The sequence below is a fragment of the Neolamprologus brichardi genome, chromosome 12 (assembly GCF_056152115.1).
Source record: "Neolamprologus brichardi isolate AB-2024 chromosome 12, ASM5615211v1, whole genome shotgun sequence".
Lineage (NCBI taxonomy): Eukaryota > Metazoa > Chordata > Actinopteri > Cichliformes > Cichlidae > Neolamprologus > Neolamprologus brichardi.
The window spans coordinates 16,526,583-16,548,351 of record NC_142115.1 but is presented as its reverse complement, the minus strand read 5'-3'; the positions used below and the strand labels follow the sequence as shown (position 1 = coordinate 16,548,351).

General features: G+C 38.9%; 1 protein-coding gene across 1 annotated transcript in view; it reads right to left on the bottom strand.

Annotated features, from left to right (window-relative positions):
* The window catches only part of adgrv1 (adhesion G protein-coupled receptor V1), a 130,349-nt gene that overhangs the window by 2,334 nt on the left and 106,246 nt on the right, over window positions 1-21,769 (bottom strand). Inside the window, exons 90-94 of the mRNA XM_087849056.1 lie at window positions 20,999-21,177; window positions 17,571-17,728; window positions 11,662-11,783; window positions 4,981-5,166; window positions 1,673-1,850 (exon numbers count right to left, since the gene is read on the bottom strand). Of these exons, the coding sequence (XP_087705182.1) occupies window positions 1,673-1,850; window positions 4,981-5,166; window positions 11,662-11,783; window positions 17,571-17,728; window positions 20,999-21,177 (823 nt within the window). The remainder of the gene's footprint in view (window positions 1-1,672; window positions 1,851-4,980; window positions 5,167-11,661; window positions 11,784-17,570; window positions 17,729-20,998; window positions 21,178-21,769) is intronic.

The window sequence follows — 21,769 nt, the reverse complement described above, 5'->3', positions numbered from 1 at the left end:
TATAGGTTGGGAATAACAATGACTGACGATGAGCTGAAACTGCTACGACACTGAAACAGTAGGTTTTTTACCCGTTAAATGGGTAACATTAACCTAGTTTGCTGACATATTGGCATCCCATTTTGTAATGTCTTTTATATTACTGAGATTTAACACTAGCAGCTGACTGCATGATGTACCACAAACTAAATTATTTCTCAGGTAAGACTTACAAAAGCATCTAATACAATATTAACTATACAAATACACTTTTGTATGTTTCAGGCACGACTTTCAGACTGTCTGCAGTGGATGACCTTGATTTCGGACGTGTGGAAACGGCTCATTCGGACACTGTGAAGCAAAGTCTCAATGATTTGAATAGTGTCTGTGTGTTTACATGAGCTGGTTGTGTATTGATGAGCAGGCTAGGCCCTCGGTTCATTAAACATGGATGGCAATAGAGGAAAAATGACAGCTGAGAAACTTAAGGTCAACAAATGAATGACAAAGCAGAAGTGATACTGCTGGATTAATGGATGCATTAGGCACTGTTAGATGCTTTATGTATGTACAGGGTATAATAATCACAAACACATGCACACACATATACACACAGACACTCAAACACACCACACACACTGTGGCATTTAATCGCAGGCTGATTTTTATCATCTCTCGTTCTCTGTTATCGTTCAATCTAAATTTTAGGAAGTCATAACATCTTTTTCTGCTTTTAGGCTACGGGGAAAGAAATGGTTGGTTACTGTTGCACAACCAAAATTACAGCGACTGTGTGCAATCAACTTCTGATCTCTTTGCTTTAGAAATGGTTGCTTCAAAGATGTGGACCAGGTCTGAGTATGCTTGCAGTCAGACGCCGTCTCCAAACTGACTTTGATGCATCAAGATGGTGATAAAACAGGGTGGAGTCAGACTGCTATCAGTTTTAGACTAAACTGGGTCAAACTGGGTCAATCTGTTTTTAAAAAAAAAAACCAAAAAAACAATTTTAACTGTGATCATTCTTAAATCTGCTGCTGTCTACATCAGAAATGCAATGCTGTACCGGGCCCAGGGATGGACTTAGGCAGAATCTACGCATCAGGTGTGACTCTGTCAGCCACAGACTGGACCAAATGTAAACGGATGGTAATTTATAATTTATAAACTTATATAAACATCTATAAACACATAGATGTGGTGCATGCATGCTGCAAGCTTGGCCTCTGGCAAACCAGTTGCTAGAGCTACCTACAAGCACTTCGGACATCAAAAAACTGGATCCAATCACTCCCCAGCCATTTATTTTATCCTGGTCACACAGAGGCTGTTGTCCTGTTTTTACTGTAGTCTGACTAAGACCTACCACACAACTGGTGAAATTGGATTTATTTCTCAAGCATACTGTGTTTGTCCTTTTATGTCAAAATATTTAGTGCAGCAAAAACACGCCCTGCACCATGGTCACCTTTGGCACAGTTATGCATTTTTTGTTTTTATAGAAAGTCCCTCCACAAATATGTTGACAGTGTTTTACACACTGAGCTGGAGCAAAAGTTTCTGACAAACCCAGCATGCTTAAGGTGAGGTCTGAAAACAGCTGATACCCAAATATTCAGTATCAAATTGTGTTTCTGACACTTGCTTCCTGTGTAAACTGTTGAAAGGTATGTAGTATAGTTCTCCTTACCTGTTTTTAAGGCAAATATGAGGTCGTCAAACTCCTGTGAATCCTCATCTGCAGTGACCAGGTTGGTGTTGATGAAGCCTCCCTCGGTGGTGTACGTCTCCATCACAGGACTGGGCTTAAACACACTGCTGGGCTGAATGCTAGGCCGCAGTGACGTTCGCTCCCAGTCTGCTGAAACCTGATAGATAAATGTGTATTTAAACAGACACACCCAAAAATCACCAAATATAACATAGAGTCCCAATAAGTTGGGATGCTGTGAAAATGCAAATAAAAACAGAAAGAAATAATTAGAAATTCTCAGAAATGGATATTTTATTCTTACTAAACATATCAAATGTTTAAACTGAGAAACTGCACAATTGGGTGATTTTTGAACACACACATAAAAAAAGAGATCCCCTCTTTTTTTTTAAACAACAACGTAACTGAGGAGACCAGTAGCTGGACCTTTGAGAGAGGAGTGTTGTTCCACTCTTGCTGCTCAACAGTCCTGGATCTATTTTGTCACGGTTTTCCTTTTATTGATGCTTTAAATGTTTTCAGCTGGTGAAAGGTTTGGACTGCAGGAAGGCAAGTTCAGCACCTGGACTCTTCTACTATGAAGCCACGTTGTAATATGTGCAGTATGCAGTTTAGCATTGTCTTGGTGAAATAGGCCTAACGTGAACATCTGGATGGAAGCATTAAAACCTGTATATACCTTTCAGCATTGTTGGTGCCTTTCTAGATACAAATGCCAAATCCACAGGCAATGCTGCACCCCAATACCATCAGAGAAGCAGAGTTTCCAGTAGGTGTTGACAAAAAGCCGGATGGTTCCTCTCCTCTTTAGTCTGGAGGATGCAGTGTCCGTGTTTTCCAAAAATAATTTCCAATCGTCCGACCATTTGTTTTCCATGTTGCCTCAGTCCATTTTAAATGAGTTTTAGCCCAGACAAGAGGACACCATTTCTAGATCATGCTCACATATTCTTCTTTATGATAGAGTTTTAACCTGCATTTGTGAATGGCGCAGTGAACTGTGTTCACAGAAAATGATTAGTGGAACTGTTCCTGAGCCCAGGGCAGGGATTGCAGGGATTTCCATGACAGAATAAAACCTTTTTTTTTATGAAGTGTTGCCCGAGGGCCCAAAAATCACAGGAATCCAGTATTGATTTTTGGCCTTTTCTCTCATGGACAGAAATTCCTCCAGATTGATGATGAGACATCAACATCTTTTTCAGCAATTACCTGCAATACCTTAATCCTCTCGAGGCAGGCGTTGCAGATTTGCAACAGTTAAAAACCTGATTACCCCACATACATATTTTATGAGCTTTTTTTACTCAGAAGTACCACTGCAGGACTTGGTTGTGCATTAGCAACTTAAACTTAATTTGAGCCTGAGAGGGTTAAACAGGCTTTTTTTGCAGATTGGTGAACATCTGCCCGTCTTTAATTCTGAGAAACTCTGCCTCTCTAAGATGCTCTTTTTATACCCAGTCATTTCACAGACCTGTGGTCAGTTAACCTTATTAGCTGCAAATTGTTCCTCCAGCTGTTTCTGTTTAGTACCACTTACATTTCCAGGTTTTTGTAGCGCCTATCTCATCTTTGAAGATATATTCCTGCAATCAAAGTCAAGTTGAGCTAATATTATGCCTAAAATGGTACATTTTCTCAGTTTTCTGAGAGTTTGATATGGTTTCCGTAGTGTTTTGTGAATAAAATACGGGTTTATGAAAGTTTATGAGCTGTAAAAAAAACATGAATCTTTAACGTAACAAACACAAAAAAAACAAAAAACAGGATAAACTGAGGTCACACATATATATGCAAACAGTAATCATGACTGTGATGAATTTGGGTTATGTAGAGTGCATGGTGTCAAAGCACCCCAAAGAATTAAAGTCATCCCACAGGGTCAGAGTGGGTGCAAGGGGTGAAAGTGAGGTCAGTGTAGAGTTTCTTACTGAATCATACTAACGGCTATACAAATGGCATCTTGTCTGTATATATAGAGGGTTTTTTTCAAGATGAATGTCCGTGCATTAACACAACAAATCACAGAAATTACTAGAAAGAACAAAAGAAATGCAAAAGAGAGGAACCAGAAGATCTCTCTTTTATTTTGACCTCAAGAACCAGATTATTCCATTATCTTATCGTGTTTTCCGTTGTATTAATTCATTATGAATGTCTCATCTGTCCATGGACGTGCATAAATGTGGGTATGTGTTGTACAAGCTTCTCAGGCTTGCTGTTACCAGTACAAAGTGTACGGGTGAGGTGAATTAAGCACCACCAGGCACTTCAAATGTGTCACATCCACTTTGGAGGGCTGTAGTGATTAGATGAGGCCAATATGCTAGTCAGCACCTGCAATATGTGTTCTTATACTTGTTACCTACTTTTTTTTACTTTTCTAATTTCTTTTCAAGCGGTCCATTTCTCTCACGCACACACACAAAATCCAGAATCTACCCCTAGTGCTGCTTTTCTCAGGGGTCTCTAACTGCACCTTTCTTTCTTGGGCTGTAACCAAATCTTTAAGAGGCGAGAGTGTGCTCTCATGAATAAAACAAGATTACTGGATTCCTACGTGTGGAGAGAGAGATTGAGAGAGAGAAAAGGAGGGTGGATTTCCCAGGGGAAAAGAAGCCCCCCCACAACACCGACCCGCCACCCTCTGTCCTTCCCTCACACCAGCTCAGTCCTTATAGGGTATTCTCCAGAGTACGACTGGCAGAATTAGTGTAGCAGTGTGTTTGCGTAAAGCATGTTTTCTGTGCTTGCAAGCGATGCGCAAGTCTAACAGAAGGGTCACAAAACGAGTTGATGGGGCTGTTAGCAGGAGAATCAGTCTGAAAAATCTAAGTGAATGAGTATGAATGTGCTAGAAATGTAAACTAGACAACGGAGAACGGGCAAAAGAGCCGTGGGAAACAGAGTTAAAGAAGAATAAGCAGAAATAAGTTTAGTCTTAAAAACTAAATTTCACAGTAGTTTGACACAGAAGTTCCTCAAAACAAATGATTACTCTATCATGTAATCCATGGTTGTCACTATGGTTTCTTCTCGTCATCACCACATCTGCCATTCAAATGCAAGATTTCTACACATTTCTAACAAACTCAACCACAAACTGTAATGGATGTGTGGTCAGAATGGGAGTTAAAGTCATCATCAGACCTCAACAGTCAGGATGGGAAGCAAAATCTTTTCAAAAGAGATGCCGGAAATGGGGATTTCTTAATCAGTAAGTCAAATAAAAATGTGAAAAGTGTGTCAATGTGATGACAATGTAAGCTCTGTATGTGTACCTCTTCCATGGCACTGATGAGATTTTGAGTAGATTTGCTGATGTCGCCTCCCACAGGGGTGGGTCCCATTCCCTGGTACATAGAATCCGGCCCATCCTGTCCACTCATCTCAACTGTGTAACTTGCTTTAGTTGGCCAACACAGCTGGTTGTGCATGATGAAGTACACAGCAAACACATACAAGCCCTGTAGAGAAAGCAGTGGGGAAAAAAAATTCAACATTAGGAATAAGTTATGGCTCTGCTCTTCAGTATGATTAATCTGAAATCTGTAATACTGCTGGCTCAATCAATCTGCAGTGGCAGGCTTGGGGGCCGGCTAAGGGTAAAAGAACCAAACGATCCAGAAAAGTGCGTCACAAATTCATTAGACCACCTATCATAAAAACAAAAAGACATAAATATTTTAGAAATCTGTCAAAAGATAAAAAATTATATAGCTATTCCTTAAACCCATTTTCTAAGAACACTCACAACATACTCATCAAACAAACCTAATTTTTCTATTCAAGAATGCAAGTAAATAACTGTACTTTTGGGGCTTAATTAAAAATAATAATGTGCTTTACTATTCTTTTCCAACTGTTTTGTAAAATAATAAAATTATGAATGAATAATAAAATTAAATCGATTTTAGCATAAAAATATCGTTTGGATTAAAGAGCTTGCACATACTGGTGGATTAACCATTACAGAGACATAAAAAATGATTTCAGTAATTACCAGAACTGTTGATTTAGATCAGCTGTGGCTTAAACCTCGCACTCAGTGGTAGTCTAATAGATTTGTTAAGCTCTGTACATATTACATAAACATATGTGATATTAAATAATACTATACTCATTATTATTTTTGTGCAGCGTGTTGCTGTTGCATTCTGAATTAAACTTCTTTCACTTCTTTCAGCATGATTACTGAAGCATTACTTCACCACTGGGGCACTGACATCATTGGCATACTGGTATTTCTGCCTCCTCCACTTCTTCATCATTAACAAATCTGCTTGGTCAACAGCACCAGGATGCGAATTACCCCAAAACACCAGGGCGTCAAATACCACAAATCCAGCTTATATTTCACAACACCCATCATCGGGCGATGATGGCAGCCACAGACAGAGACGGAACGCACAAGAGCGCAAACCACAAGCGTGTGTGAATACAGGCCAACACAGATCTATTAAAGACGTTTACACATGAGGAGAGAAAGTAAGTTTTTGGACAACATGGAAGAAAATAATGAATACAGTAATAAAATATGTTTAGGCAAAACCGGACGGACTGATTGTTTCATTGATAAAACCAAATGTAAACACTTTGCTTTTTTGTGAAAATAAATATCAATCTGTCAGTGTGTGTGTGTGTGTGTGTGTGTATATGTGTGTGTGTGCAACTCCCCAACTTATTCAAATCCTTAAATCAAACTTTGTGACATGAGGTTTGTGTCTGTAATTAAGCTTCAACTTTCCTGGCAGAGTAATCAACGTTACTCATCTCAAGTTTATTGATTATAAGCAGCCTGGATGGTCACAGTAAACATTAATAGGAAGAGAGAAGGAACAGTAAATCAGAACTGTGTGTTTATGGGGGCACTATAAAACGGGAATATCCAGATTATGAGAAGGAAAGAAAGCCTGCTTATAAGCTCACTGGAGACCTTGCAGGTTAAAAACAGTGCAGTATACTCCGCTGTTTTCTGACACAGCGACTTAAACAGATTGGTGAATCGTACACTGTGTTCCCATAAATTAGTGTGCCTTGTAGGCAATTGTGCATGAATTGCAAAATGAGAGCTTTAAAACATGCCCTTTAGTAAATGGGACACTTCATGGCTAGGAGCTATGTTCAAGGATATGTAAAGTCATAATGATGTTATGACCTTATATTTGGATATATATATTTGGATTTTCTGCATATAGCTTGAAGAAGGTAATTAGTTCCTTTGTGTGTTCACATGTAACATGGAACAGAAAGCAGCCAGGTGTGTATTCATATATGGGTGTGTATGTCTCTATCCGTGAGCATTTCTCCATTACAACAGCACTGTGGGTGATTAGCACAGATCATTAGCAAGATGTGTGGCCTGAGGAACAGGCTTAACAGCCATAGGCAAGTTATGTAAGTGTTCCCTGATCGCTGAGTCCATGTCTTTGGAGATCGAAGGCAAAGTCCAAAAGAGGAAACTAAGGACGGGAAGGTGTTGAGGGACGTGACACGGACCGTGAGAAGGAGTATTTGATCGTGTTGGATACAACCCTGTTTAAAATCATTTGGGGTGCTGAGCAAAATGTACATATGAAAGCAATGATTTGCATGATTGAAATCATAATGATCCTGACATTTAAAAGAAGACAAAGACAACATGGACAACAACAACTCTTTAACTTGAAATATTTTCCCATTCTTAGGTGGAGGATTTAAGCTGCTCAACAGTTTGGTGCTCTCTTCACTGCAGTGTTGTTTCATAATATGCCAGCTTTTTTATCAATAGGTAACAGACCTGGACTGCAGGCAGGCTATTTTACAAAAGGGCCACGCTGTTGTAATACAAATGTAGTTTGGTGGTGTCTTGTTGAAAGAAAACAGTTGCTGGATGGTAGCGTACATTAAGAGTTCCTTCAGATACCGGTAACTTATTCATGCTAGGTGCACTAACACCCTCATGCTGGCTTTTGAAATGTGTGCTGATAACAAAGTTGATGGTCCCTTTGTGTTCATCCTGGAGGAAGTGGAGGCATTCACAAAAAGAATCTCACATCACTGCCATTTGTGCCATTTTTGGCCTTCTCCTTTGTGTACAGAGATACACAAAGGATCTTACATTTCAGAGATGACAAAATCCTCAAATTCTTTTTAATTTCATATTTAGAAAGTCTATTCTCAATTTTTCAAATTATTTGCAGGCTTTATTTAAGCCGTTCTCTTTTATAGTCTGTTTCCTAACATTTTCAAAACATGTCGCCCGCATCAACCTTAAAATGAATCAAATCAAAAACAATAAAATCTCATAGTTTGACATGTTGCCTTTGTGCTACTTTAAGTTAATTATGGTGTTTAAATAATTTGCAAAGTTTTGAGTACAATTTTACACGGCATTCTGTTTTGTGGGTTTTTAAGTAGGGCGTTTAAAAGTGACAACAGCAACTAGCTAAAGAAATGTACTGCTTGTCAGGGGTAAGACAAAGGGAAAGAGGATAAAATTAGAAAACTGAGATAATTAAAAAATAGCTCTCGAGTTTTCTGACTTCTTTCAAAGTGATTAAATATACTAAACTGCATCAACTACAAAAGGTGCTGTGTCCGCAGATTTTTCTGTGCTTTCTGTGCTAAAAGAAAAAGAGCTGTTTGACCGAAACCCTAAATACTTCCAGGCTTCACACAGCTAATTGCCTACCGCCTTCTTTTCCATAAAAATATACACATATCCTGTGTCCTATTTTTAGCCAGTGCCAAGGTTGAATGTGCAAGTGGGGGTTGAATTGAATTGTAATGAAGCATGGTCCTGCTTCACAGCTGTGAGGCTTCTGACAGCACGGATACAGTGACGTAATGTTTATCGGTACATCGAACGTGCAGGAGGAGATAATGAGGGGTTGTGCTGTTGTGATTTGATTATTGTCTTCTATTTCAGCATGATGTGACTGACAGCTGTATTATGTAAAAGGATGGATCAAAGACTTGAGAGAAAAGAAAACCCTGTGGCCTGTTGGCTAAAAAGTCACATTTTCCACAGTATAACTGCAAACATGTGATGTGTTTCACAGCTTGATTTTAACAGATACCCGGCTGGCAACAACAGGTTGTTTTTACAGCACCTAACCTAAGAGCAATGTGGGCTCTGCAACACACACTTGTGCACAGCTGTAACATCTGCAGCTGTTTAATGGTGTTCAGTAATCAGCAGTTAACATCAACAACACCAATGAGGTAAATATGGAAAATTCTCCTAATGGAAAATTCACGGCATGAAGGAAACAAAAAAACAAGTGTACTTGACTTTGCAGCAGAGATGCGCAGCCTAACAAATTCCAAGCTCACGGCATTGAAAACCTATGGGAAGGATAAGATGTTCAAAAATGCACTGGAATAATAATACTGGGAGAATAAGGCAGTCCTGTAGCACCACATCCTGAAAAATATCTCAGTTTAATTTCTTTAGTTAACCTAAAAATATTCTATATGGGTTTGATTTCACAAAATCACGAAACAAAAGTAAGATTACTCTAGTTACCAAGTCATATCTGTTAAGAAATGTGACAATCATCATATTTTGTTAAATCTTGCCATTCGAGTGTTTATGACAGAGAGTAAGTATCACAGTTGCTTTCTTTAAACTTTACTTTCTTTTTTCGATTTAGTCCCTAATGGAAGTTCTGCAGTGACACAAAATGATCAATGAGTCTCCTCACAGCAACGCTTTTCCTCCATCACCGCTAAACAAATTAAATGTGCTTTAAAAAAAACCACATAACCCAAATCTTGCATACAAATAAATATGATTACAGCCATGCTTCGTACATGGTTACAGCATCCTGACCTTTCTTTAGTGGTGCTTTGTAGAAAGTGGGTCAGATGAGTTTGTTTATGGCTAATCAATATCCTTGGACACAATGTACCTTTGGGACCCTTACCCGTTCCACTTTGATAAATCCCTATTTCTGGTACTTTTGGTGCAGACCCCAGAGGCTGCTGTTTTAGCTGGAACGTTGTATGAGGCACGACTGAAAATCAATTGCAGCAGTTCTTTTTTTCCAGATGATACAAAGTTTGATAGAACTCGTCCTATCTGAAGTCAAAGTTAAGCTACATGTAAGTTGCTGAAATACAAATAGGGTAGCAAGAAGCTCTTTTTAGCTGTTACTGTACGTCCCCACCAAAAAGCCCCAAAGTCCTCATTTAGAGAGCAAAAGTGTTATCAAACTACTCATCTGCCAATTAGTGTAAAGAGGAGATTTTTTTTGTACTATTGTGTGGACGGATGTATGTTTGTGTGACAGCAGTGCTAAGAACTTTGATACCTCAGGGGCCTAATGAAACCCAAAAACAAATCAAAGTATTTAGGGAGGAAACAAAGGCTATTAGTCTGAAATGTTGAGAAAGTGAGAGGATTTTTACCCAGGTTAAAAGAAACACAAGCAGAACTGAGGAAATGTATTTAAAAACTTTGCATGTAATTTAACAATCACAAGTTAATTTGAAATAAAATCAAACTAGCTATGTGATGTCACAGGGATGGACAAACTATTGCTGCTCATGAAGAAGTGTCGAGTGCGACAATGACCACTGCTGCTGACATCACTTCACTTCAGTCACTGGACTAACAGGAGATGTTTACTTTTGTTAAGCGCTGTTGTCTTTAGCATGTAGATGCTACATATCAACATTGGTTGTCACAGACCTCTTGTGGCACATGTTACAGGCACATGGCATCTACCCGATCACTGCAAACATTTAGGGACTAGACAAGACAGAAAACAATCAATTGTGCAAAACTAAGCACAACTGATTCAGAAAGTTTCGTGGGCATCTTCTTAAAAAAACACATTATGCATTAAACACTTCTACAAAACTAAATCTTTGCGCCAGAAAATGTATGATTTAGTAGGTTAAGTAAAATTGACAGAAGACAATTTAAAGCCAAGTAATAAAACTACTGATATGATGGAGCCACAGCTAAATCCTTAGTAACCAGAAGACAAAAGTTTTTTAAAAAATGTCTCAGTTACATGAGTAAGCATGCGTTTCCCTCACTAAGGACAGACAGGACAAGAAAAATCCACAAAAACTTGCACAATGTGTTCCAGAGTTCACGATAATATTGTTGCACAGGTTTTATATTTGATCATTAATGACAGTCCTCATTTTGTCCAGTTTCTTTTGAACAGGTGGAAATTGGTTATAGGGACTATATTTTTATTAAGCCTCTATATTGAAGCTCAGCATCTACACTTCCCATCCTTATTTCTTTTTTTGGGATCCGTAGTGGCGTGATGCAGAGGCATGCTTGTGAAAATGATCTCACTGTGCAAATATTTAAATATGTACTCGACTGCATTTAGTGGTAGAGTAATCTATCTTGCATTTGAAATGTCTTTACTTAGCTACACTGACATCTGAAATACAGAACTGAGAGAAACAGAGGGAGTAAATAAACTATAAAAAGATGCAAACAAAGGGACCAAGAAAAGACAAAAATAAAGTGGAGAGATGGACAAACATAGCAGTGAGAGGCGTTGGTGAGATATGACACAGTGATAACGCTGCCTCTCTCGCGCCACACCTGAGGCACTTCTTACTCTGCCTGTCAGATACATCAAAGCTGGCCTTCAAAGTGAATGGACTTCCCTTCATCATACCTCTCCACCCCCCCACCCCCCCACCCCCCCCACACACAAAGACATTCATGACATTCATATACTCTTACCGACTCTGCAGCATTCTCAAATTTTCAGCTACAGCAACATTTAGCTAAGAGAGTAGCTGAGACTAGAGATTAGATAGGTAAAAACAATATCTTTCATAAGAAAATTTGAACTTGGAGAAAGAGTACACACATCGAGCTTGAAGATATAAAAAGAAGTGCTTTAACTTTATAACTTTTAACTGTACTCCAATTACAACAAGAAGAAAACATATGCACAAACAGGAAACAAACAAACAAACAGAAAAGGAAATGATCTCACCAGCAGGCAGTTAAAGATGACGTAGAGGATGAGCATCCACAGGTACCTGTAGCCCATATGGAGTCCTGCCCACAACCAAACTAGGGAGACGAGCAGAAACAGGTAGAGGACCAGCGGCACCTCTGGAGCACAAGATAACAACAGGAACAGAATGAAAACAATATCAGCACTGTTGTTCAAATATATATAAGCCAATACAATACATTATACATAACAGCTGAACTGAGATTCTAGATAATATTTTATCTGTATGACATTCATGCACTTATTAATTTGAACATATCTGAACAAACGCATATTGCAGAATAACTACCGTACATTACATAGTAATTAATGGAGAATTAATATAGCTGCTGTCATCATTTCTATTTAGATTCTCTAGTTTCTTGATATTAAACTATATATGCTGTGGTGTAATACTCATTCTTCCAAAGCAAGGTCTGGTAAAAGAGGAGGAAGGGGATCTAATTCAGGAGCTGTCTAATGAACCACATTTTACAACCCTAATACAACACTGATGCACCGTTTCTGCTCCAACAGTTCTCTGACTTCCTGTGGTTTGCATGTGGATTTATGTGTTATCTCAGATTAGAGACTCAAGCAACAGCGAGGAGACATATAAGGGAGGGTAAAAAGCCACACACTCATACTTGAGTATGCCAATAAGCACGCACGCACACATGCTATCAGAGCTGTACTCTCTATCCAGGGCTTCATCCATTCAGCATTTGTGATGCCACTAAATCATTTAGGTGCCTAAGATGGGCTGAAAATGATCTAAGAGACAGTGTGCACAATTCTTTTCTTTGTGCAAACAGGCAGCTGGTGTGTCAACATCTTCACATCAGATGTACTTTATATTTTAAGGGTGCAAAATAGATTTTCAAAATGGAGAAACATACGAATACTCGTCCTCATACGGAGGTCGAACATCACACATTCAGGGGGAACTATGGCTTCTGATATTTTATTTTAAACTGAAGCAAATAAAAAACAACCCCCAAGTTCTGAGAGTAACACTTTGACAAACCCTGTAACAACTGTACATTGACACAAAGTGTACTGATCTCACCAATACGACTAAAAAGTGCATATTTTTAAAGGTCTTCTTAGCATTGACTGCTTTTAGACCATAGCAGCTAGTCAACCTGCAGCCCACTAACAGGAATACATCCTGTCACCTCAGACTTCAGGATGTGACAATTCAAGAAAAAAACCCACTGAAGTAGGGACAGACTTAAGATAATTAAGTAAGTATCCAGGGGTCCTTACAAAGCAGAGAACATTTTACAAAGGGAGTGCACTTCATTATTACTTGCGCAAATAATTCTCTTAACCTGCTTGTTCTTGCTGTACAAAAATTGGAGGATATCTGTTAGCCTGCTAACCAACACAAGTGCAATGCACTAGTCAAATTTGGACACTGTCAAAAGAATATTCAAAACACATCCACATTACCAGCACCACACCCATCCTGGCTGCTAAGTATGTTGCAAATGTGGGATCACAAATAAAAACACTAGGAGTGCTACCACCATTAAATTACGAGTATTCCACCATAGTGATGAGTTTTGCTTTGTTCAGACAAATACTAGCCTGACTCCTATTAATACTTAGCTAATATGCTAAGATAAACGTCTTGAAATAATTGTAGGGAGAAGAATACAAAAGTAAAAAAGCTAAAACAGTGGAGGGATTAAAGCAGGGTGTGACAAGTGAGTACTGAGAAACTTAAGCCTGTAGTCAAATCATCAGCTGCTTGTAGTTGGCAACCAATAGCGATTTACAGATATACAGAAATATACAGATTTTTAGCTAAAATATGGCTATCACACATAAAGCGCAGGGTTATTCAGTAAAGTCAAAGTCAGATTTATTCATATAGCACATTTAAAAAAACAACTGTTGACCAAAGTGCTTTACATTTAAAATAATCAAAGGAGATAAAAACATAGGAAGAGATGACAAAATTTAAGAAAAGAAGCATAAAATGAGAAGATTTGAGTCTGAAAAAAGACAAATAAAAAGAGTACAAACTCATTCTGATTTAAAAGCAAAGGAATAAAAGTGGGTTAACAAAAAAATGGGTTTTTAAACTGTCTAATGTTGGGGAGGTCTTGATGTGAGGGGGCAGTTTGTTCCACAGTTTAGGAGCAGTCACAGCAAAGGCCCGATCTCCTCTGTGCTTCAATCTGGACTTTGGGACAGCTAGGAGCATTTGATCCGCAGACCTCAATGATCTTGCAGGAGTGTACCAGTTCAAAAGATCAGAAAGGTATGAGGGTGCTAACCTGTGCAATGCCTTAAAAACGAAAAATGAAATCTTAAAATCAATTTGAAAACTGACTGGAAGCCAGTGTAAGGATGCTAGTATGGGAGATATGTGGTCTCGCTTGCTCTGCCAGTTAGTAACCGCGCTGCAGTCGGCTAACTGATGACACTCTGATGACACACATGAGTAAACACTCAGGCGTCAACAAAAATCGAGGCGAGATGAAATGAAGGCACGGCTAGCTTTCTCAAAGTCTCTGAAACAGAAGAATGGCTTCACTTTTGCAAGTAGCCGGAGATGAAAGAAACTGGTTTTGATTACAGTACTGATCTGTTTATGAAACATTAGATTAATAACTAACTCCACATTGCATAATCAAAGAATGTAAAAGACATTTTATTAGGCTCACAATACCTGTGATTATGTGTATGTGTGTGTGTGTGTGTGTGTGTGTATCTTGAAGTGAAAAGTGCAGGGTCACAGAAGATAAACATAATAAATTTTACAGCTACATGAGGCGTAAAAGCTGTTTTTACAATGATCTGAAGGGAACATCAGATTCAAAATTACACTGTTGAGTCACTCTCCTTACAGTCTGCATGAAAGGTGTTATGTAGGACAGAGTGTACAGTTCGCTTCACAAGTAGGATGGAAACACAGGACACGGGCCCAGGTTTACACAAAAACCCCTCACTTAGGTGTCACATCCACCACACTGTCATTTCCACCCTGCTCTAACTTCTGCTCCTTATCACACAGTATTTTTATTTATTTAGCTCTATCATACTTTTTTAGTGCTTTCTTTGCTGTTGGCCTTGGTCACGGCCTCTGATGCATTATTATTTCACACTTCATCTCGGGTTGCCTTATGTGGACAAACTGTCTACAAACACGTGTAGGTTAAATAACAACTTTTTTCTATCTTCCATCTATCAATTTCTATCGTCTATCTTTCCCATTTCTTTCTTTCTCTCTCTCTGGCTTTAGTGTGTCTTGCACATCTGTCTCCATCTCCTCCCTCCCTGGTTAGACTTTTTCCAACCGTGTAAGCACATTCCTGTCTGTGGACAGGCCAGAGCTCCCACAGTAAGAACAGGTTCCCAGAGCAGAGTTGAGACTAACTGCAAAATGCTGACTGACTGTTTGGCTTTGTACCACTAAGTAGAAGCAAAGAGCCTGTGTGGCTGTGCATGTGTGTGTGTGTTCATATTATGTATAAGCAGACATGAATTCATATGCAATCCTCTGCAAAAGCTTTGTGATTCAGAGAAGCTCAATGATGTCATGGCTATCTTTCTTTCTGTACAACAAACACATGCTGCTTTGCTCCACAGGCAAGCAGACAGGCTCAAGTTCAAATTTGACCAGAGCAGCGTTCTTGGTGTGAGAAGACAAACTGAGAAGTGAGCATGCACAGAAGGAAAACAACCAGAAAGAAACTCGAGATCGTGCTAACATTAAGGTCACAGAGAAGTCACCAGCTGTAATAACAACAAGCAGGAGTAAGCACGTGTTGAGTGCATCTAGTTACAGCTAGGAGTAATAACCAAAGGAAAAAATAATAATACTAAAACAAGATGATAAAAACAATCAGCTGTTAAAGTACAATGTCTAAATAAGGATGTGCATTTCAAGGCCATTACTAATAAAGATATGACAAATATAAGCACGCGCTTAGCATACAAATAAAGCAGCAACACAGACTCAAACACACAAAGTAAATAAAACAATATTACGTAATTAAACATTATCCATCATTTATTTGTGTTTCCACACTGCTGACCAATCAATGCTAAAAGTGGAGCCAGGGAACTTAAAGTGCCATAAAACTGGAACAATAATAGTTATTCATTCAACTTGAAGTCTGGTCACTTGCGCAACACAAGAACATAAAGTCTTTCTAACACAAGATAAGGGTTCACTGTTGTGCTTCTGATATGCACTGTTGTACCTTTTGTTCGTTTATTATTATTCGCTGCCCTGCATTGGCAGAACTCCAGACTTTCTCAAATCTGTTGATGGGGAGGAACATAAACGAAAGCCCACCGACGCATTACCTTGATTTCACTGACGTCAGAAGTTCTGCTAAATTTCATACAGTCCTGTGAATTTTACATGTGCGGTTCTCATAATCTTGCGTGCACGCGCGCAGGCACGCACACACAAACACACGGACAGACACAGATTAGCTGTTAGCTTATCTCATCAGTTGTTGCTTCACTAAGGAATTTGAAAACATGCACATGGCGTTCATTGTCAAAATAGCATCAGCAGTCCAGCAGGTTCTGCACGAATCTCAGCTGGCTGGGAAAGTCACGGTTGAGTTTACTCTAAGTGCTTAATGTGAATAGTTATTATTTGGATTACTGCAGAAGCACACACAGAGCCTGCAAGCAGTGGACAAATAATAGGGATAATTATTCAATCCATTAATCCATTATTATTATTGATTGTCATGATTGTCGTGCTGCTGCATAGTGCAGGGTTCAGTTCCTGTTGTTTTAAGTCAACTCACAACCTTTAAGTAATTCCGGGAAATGAGCAGAAGGGTAGCCTGTGTTTACAGCAATAAATATATTCTCCCATAATTGTTTTATTCTTCTTTGGACTTTAGACATATTGAGACACTGACAACAGTGGAGTACACTGCAAACACTGGAGTATACAATGTGCACTAAAGTGTGTTTGTGTGCATGTTATGTTTATATGTGCATGTAGACGTACAATTGTGTATGTATGTACAGTATAGGTCAAAAGTTTAGGCTATTGTGAATCATCACACATTACAGTATCATACTTGTCCAATTTACTCTATTTTCTTTAGCTTTCCTCACAAAAAACTGCTCATGTGAAGTACAAATCCTACAGGCTGGCCTTTTGCCTCAGCCTGGTTTGTGAATGAGAAAGTACTGTTCCTTTTTGAATAATGCACACATACCTGCAACTCAGTAAAGCATCTACACCGCCTCAACACTCCTGCACAGTTTGCGGGCAAGCTGCTTGCCAACAAAAGAACTGGCACTAATTCAGGCTTGGCTTTGTCACAGGAGAGCCTTGACTGAGCAAAACAAGCTAAAGCCTGCTGATTCCCACTGATGGCCATTGATTGCAGGCCCGATGATCAGCAAGTAAAGTGGTTTGGCTGGATCTTCATGTGTGGCCAAAGGGACTAACTGCACTGTATAAACAGAGCTGATTCGTGCGGGTCATAAATCCATGATGGATGTGTGTGTGTGCAAACAAGAATTCTGAATAATCTAAAGTTGGAAATGTACAAGTTTGCACACCTATTACTACATTGTACTGATGGGTGTTTTTGTGTGTGTTAGATAACTGAAAGTTTGCACTTTCTGCAAAAACCCTAAATCTGTTTTTGTCTCCAGCAAACAGCAAACTGGAAAATAGGGGATGAAAGCTTCTGCCCAAAATAAGGGTATGTTGTTTGTAGCTTCATTCCAGTGGTGTTTGTACATGTCCACGAAAGAAAGAAATTGGGTGTGACTGAGTGTAAATGCAGATGTAACCCTCATGATCTCTTTTTGGTAACAGCAAGTGGTAAAATAATCAAATCTCTGCTTATGCATACATTAATATATTTGTGTGTGTTTGTGTGTGTAGTCACATATTTGGTTTTTACCTGTGCTGTTAGTCCGTCCACGGTAAATGTCATCGTAGGCCTTCCACTGCTCAGTAACTTGGTAGATGTGAATGAATACAACCACCACAGCAACAAGACAGATGAGAGGCACCAGCACTGCCGTGCACAGAGCTACATAGATGTTTGGGATAAAGCACCTAGAAGATAAGAAAAATAAGGTGAAAGAGATGAAAGACACACTTACAAAACTTAAAATAAGCCATCTTGCAACTAGGTAAAAATCTCTAATTGTCTGATGATTGCACTGAATTATTTTTATATTCTGCAAACAACTTCAAGTAGTTGCAGCAACAAGCGGGTTCCCCAGAGGTTGAACATGCAACACTCTCAACCTATGAGCTGCTTCTTTTGACTGCAAGGTGACTGCACGGGTTATCTGGTGGGAGGCAACTTATCTCCAAACAGTCAGGGTTCAAATCACACCAACTGCAATTACTCTCAGACAGATTAGCGAAGGCTTGCAAATAACTGCTGTCTAATTTATAAAAGCAGACAGATTTGCGACATGTTGCAATTAACCTGAGTCAGTCTTTTCTAAGTACAACTTCTCTGCAACACATCTCTTTGGAGTGGGGGACTTGACATAGCTGGTTACCATCTGGTTGTATTGTAGTTATAGTCCTGTATAAGAGCAAAATGTTTGTCATTTAGCAGTTAAATCATCATTTTGCAGCAACTATGTCACTATTTGTTATTTCTGTTTCTGTTGTGAGGTTGTGACTAGACTCTGAATATAAGCAGTTAATAAATATTTCTGTTTAATCTGAAATTCTGTGTTCATAGGTGGCAACAGATGCACATTTGTTTGCTTTTTTGTTTCCTATATATATAACAGTTCAGTGCTGTATTATGAAAAAGACTGCATTCAATAGCCAACTTGACCCCATTCAGCTGCAAATTGCTGGCACACTGACTCTGTCATTCAGTCTTCTTGCCATTTTATTCCCATTTTGACTCACCAAAGTTGCTTTGAATACAAAAACTGTCTTCAGGTGGTTACTGACCTGGTCCGCATCTTTAAAGCAACTACTTCAAAGGTAAGACTGAGTGAGATTGCAAGTTCATTGCACACGGCTGCAATAATTTTGTCTGCTATTTCCAAACAGTGATCCTTTGTGTCACCATAGCATAAAGAACACATCTCACAGATAACGTCTGGAAAAACTGAACATATTAAACTGCTCTATATTTAATTTACTTTAACGTAACTCTTCTTTATACTTTGTTGCTTTGTGACACATCGGACACAACCACCGATAAATCCATCGGCAATTATAAGAATATATATCCATAGGGATCATGTGGTTTCCACTGTTCATCCTGTATAACAGGTAAAGAAGAACTTTCTTTGGAGAATTATTAATGCAAATTTTTTAAAAATGTCAATAAGAAGTTGGTACTGTCATTATTATACAGTCTATCTCTATGCTGTTTTCCCGGTGAACCTCTTGAACTACCGTCTCAGGATCTTTCAGGCATGTTTATCTTTATTAAAGAAAACTGCGATTTTCCTCTGGGAAAATCAACATCCTTGATATTTGTTGCCAAACAACTAGAAAAACACTGATGTGACCACAACCTTTTCACAAAACACATTCACGCTCTGGTTCGGTGGGAGCATCAAATCAGACAGGACTTCCGCATGTTTGAGTGATTACAGAAAAATAATTGGATCTATCGTAGTCACAACATAAGATGAGCTATGCCAAATAAAGCGCTGGATCACCCTGTCAAAAAAAGACAGCCGGGCCCCTAGTCTAAATACAGTGGAAAATGGACAGCTGTACTGTTGGGGCCTTGCTAGGGGGATAACCTCTAATTATAGTGAAAGTCTCACAAGGATGGGAAATCCCAGGGATTCCTGAATTGAATGAAAAAAAACATTACCCAGGGGTCTAACGCACCCATTTCTTGGCTTGAGAGAAAGAAAGTGAATCATGCCTTTTATGGAGGGTTTTGCTGGGATTTTCTTTTAAATGTATACCACAGTAAGATCCTATGTTACCACTCTATGATAACATTTTTACTTAAATCATGTGATCACAAGATGAAACTTGAGACTACAAAAGGGTCAAAATATTCATGAGTGTAAACAGTCTCAAACTAGACTCAAAACAAAATTTAATGCTGCTGAAATTTTTATGACCACTTTTGCTGAGCAGTTGTCCATGGGTGGTGAGAGAGGATTCAATGTTAAAGTTGGCTTTTTGTTTTCTTCCTTTTAATCTAAAGATGTACAACATATGATCCACAATGAAGATTCAAAAAGGCAGAAACCACAGGGACATTACAGTCACTCATTGCCTCATAATGTGATAACCATCAGAAGAGAGAAATCCTTAATATGCTCAATGCACATAGCTGGGGTTAAGTATAAACTGGTCTATATGAAAGACAATGTCCCAGCACAACAGTGATGGTAGAGGCATGGAAATGGTAACTTTACACCGTTCTGCACGTATTTATCCATAAATCTTCATATCTCTCTACTACAGCGTGAGTATAGTAGTGGAAAGCAAAAAGACAGAGTACAAAAATGTGCTCCCATAAGCAATTAAGTCTAAAAGATACAAAGTCTATTGACACAAGGTGTGAGCTTAACATGTTTGTATGCAAGCAAGGCGAAACTGAAACGAGTGGTGAGAAAACAAGAGACTAGCTGTTAACACCGAAGAGGAGAGAGCGAAGGAGAGAAACAGCGAGCGAAGGAAAAGAAGTGAAAAGCTGCCTTATTTCCTCAAAGAGGAAGGTGTGCTCCTGGGAAACTGAATACTCCTCTATGTTCTTAAATCTCTCCTGTATGCGCTCACTGTTTCACACTCCCATCCACAAGAAACACCCACAGATACTTGATCCCAAGGATAACCGGCACACCTTAGACCATTGACTTATTATAGATGTGGTTTAGGAGTTTCAGCTTCATACTTCTTTGACTATTATTGAACATTTGTTCAAATATGAAAGACATGGAAGACGGATGCACATAAAGACACAGGTAACTCACCTGTGTTGGGACCTTTGTACGTGTTTTTTGTACACAGTGATTTCTTCTATTGTTTCTGTGCTTTAGGTAATTTAAGGGAAACAGCTATATAAGGCTCTGTATGGCGTGATTTCTCAAAGACTCCACCTCCGAGACTGAAGTTTTTCAGTGTGGGGAGAGGCATGCAAACAAACATGAGACGTTCATTTATTCAGTCATTTGATTGGGCAGGCTCACTGACTCTGTTTGCTCTACCTAGTCTGAAGTGGAATTTCCCTAAGCTTAAAAAAGAAACTGAAATCACTGTAAATGACTCATACCAGTTTAACAAATACTCTCCTAAGTGTACTTACGATTCACTGGATACATGCCATCAGTTCAAAAAGACCACTTGTGTGTGTATTTACATGTGTTGCTAACTCACACATCGCCTTGCACCAGTCCATATACTTCATGTATTTTCCATCCAAAGCCACCAAGTAACACGATGACCAGGACGATGATGACCGAAGCAGGAAGTCCCCACCCCAGGAGGAAGTAGAGCAGGTATCGGCGTTCTGTGTGCTCATCATTCATCACGAGCACTTGCCAGAAGTTCACCGCCTGAGAAAACAGTTTGAGAAAACAACTTATTCACGGGGATATAAAAATAAAAAAGTAACTTTTACAGACTATGAAATGTATCTTAAACTTATCGCAGCACAATAAATAAAAGGGAGAGAAAAGGCTCAACATCTTCCCCTTTGATGATTTTTAAACCTTCCTCGGTTGTGTGCACATTTGGTCTTTATAGTCAGTAAAACACAAAAACACACAAGTATATCCATCCGCATATCACGCCCAAAAATATCTATGTTTGCTTAGTTATCTAGAAGGCTTTTATAGTCTCATCTATCTGCTTTACTAAGCCATCCACTGTTGCATAACTGGCTTATGTGAACACCTGTTGACAGCAAGCAGACGATGTCTTATCCTCATGTGAAGCACACTAACACTTCATTTTCTCTTTCACATTTCGCTCATATATGGTGCGTTACGAGCTGTTTTACAAGGTTTTTGCCATCTAACATACATAAAAAACAAAAGTCTATAAAGTATTACATTTGAACATGAAAAAAAGGAAATGTTATTAAAATTTATGCAACAGGTCAACAGCTGTAATGAATAACAGCTGATACTGTCTATCTGTTTGCAA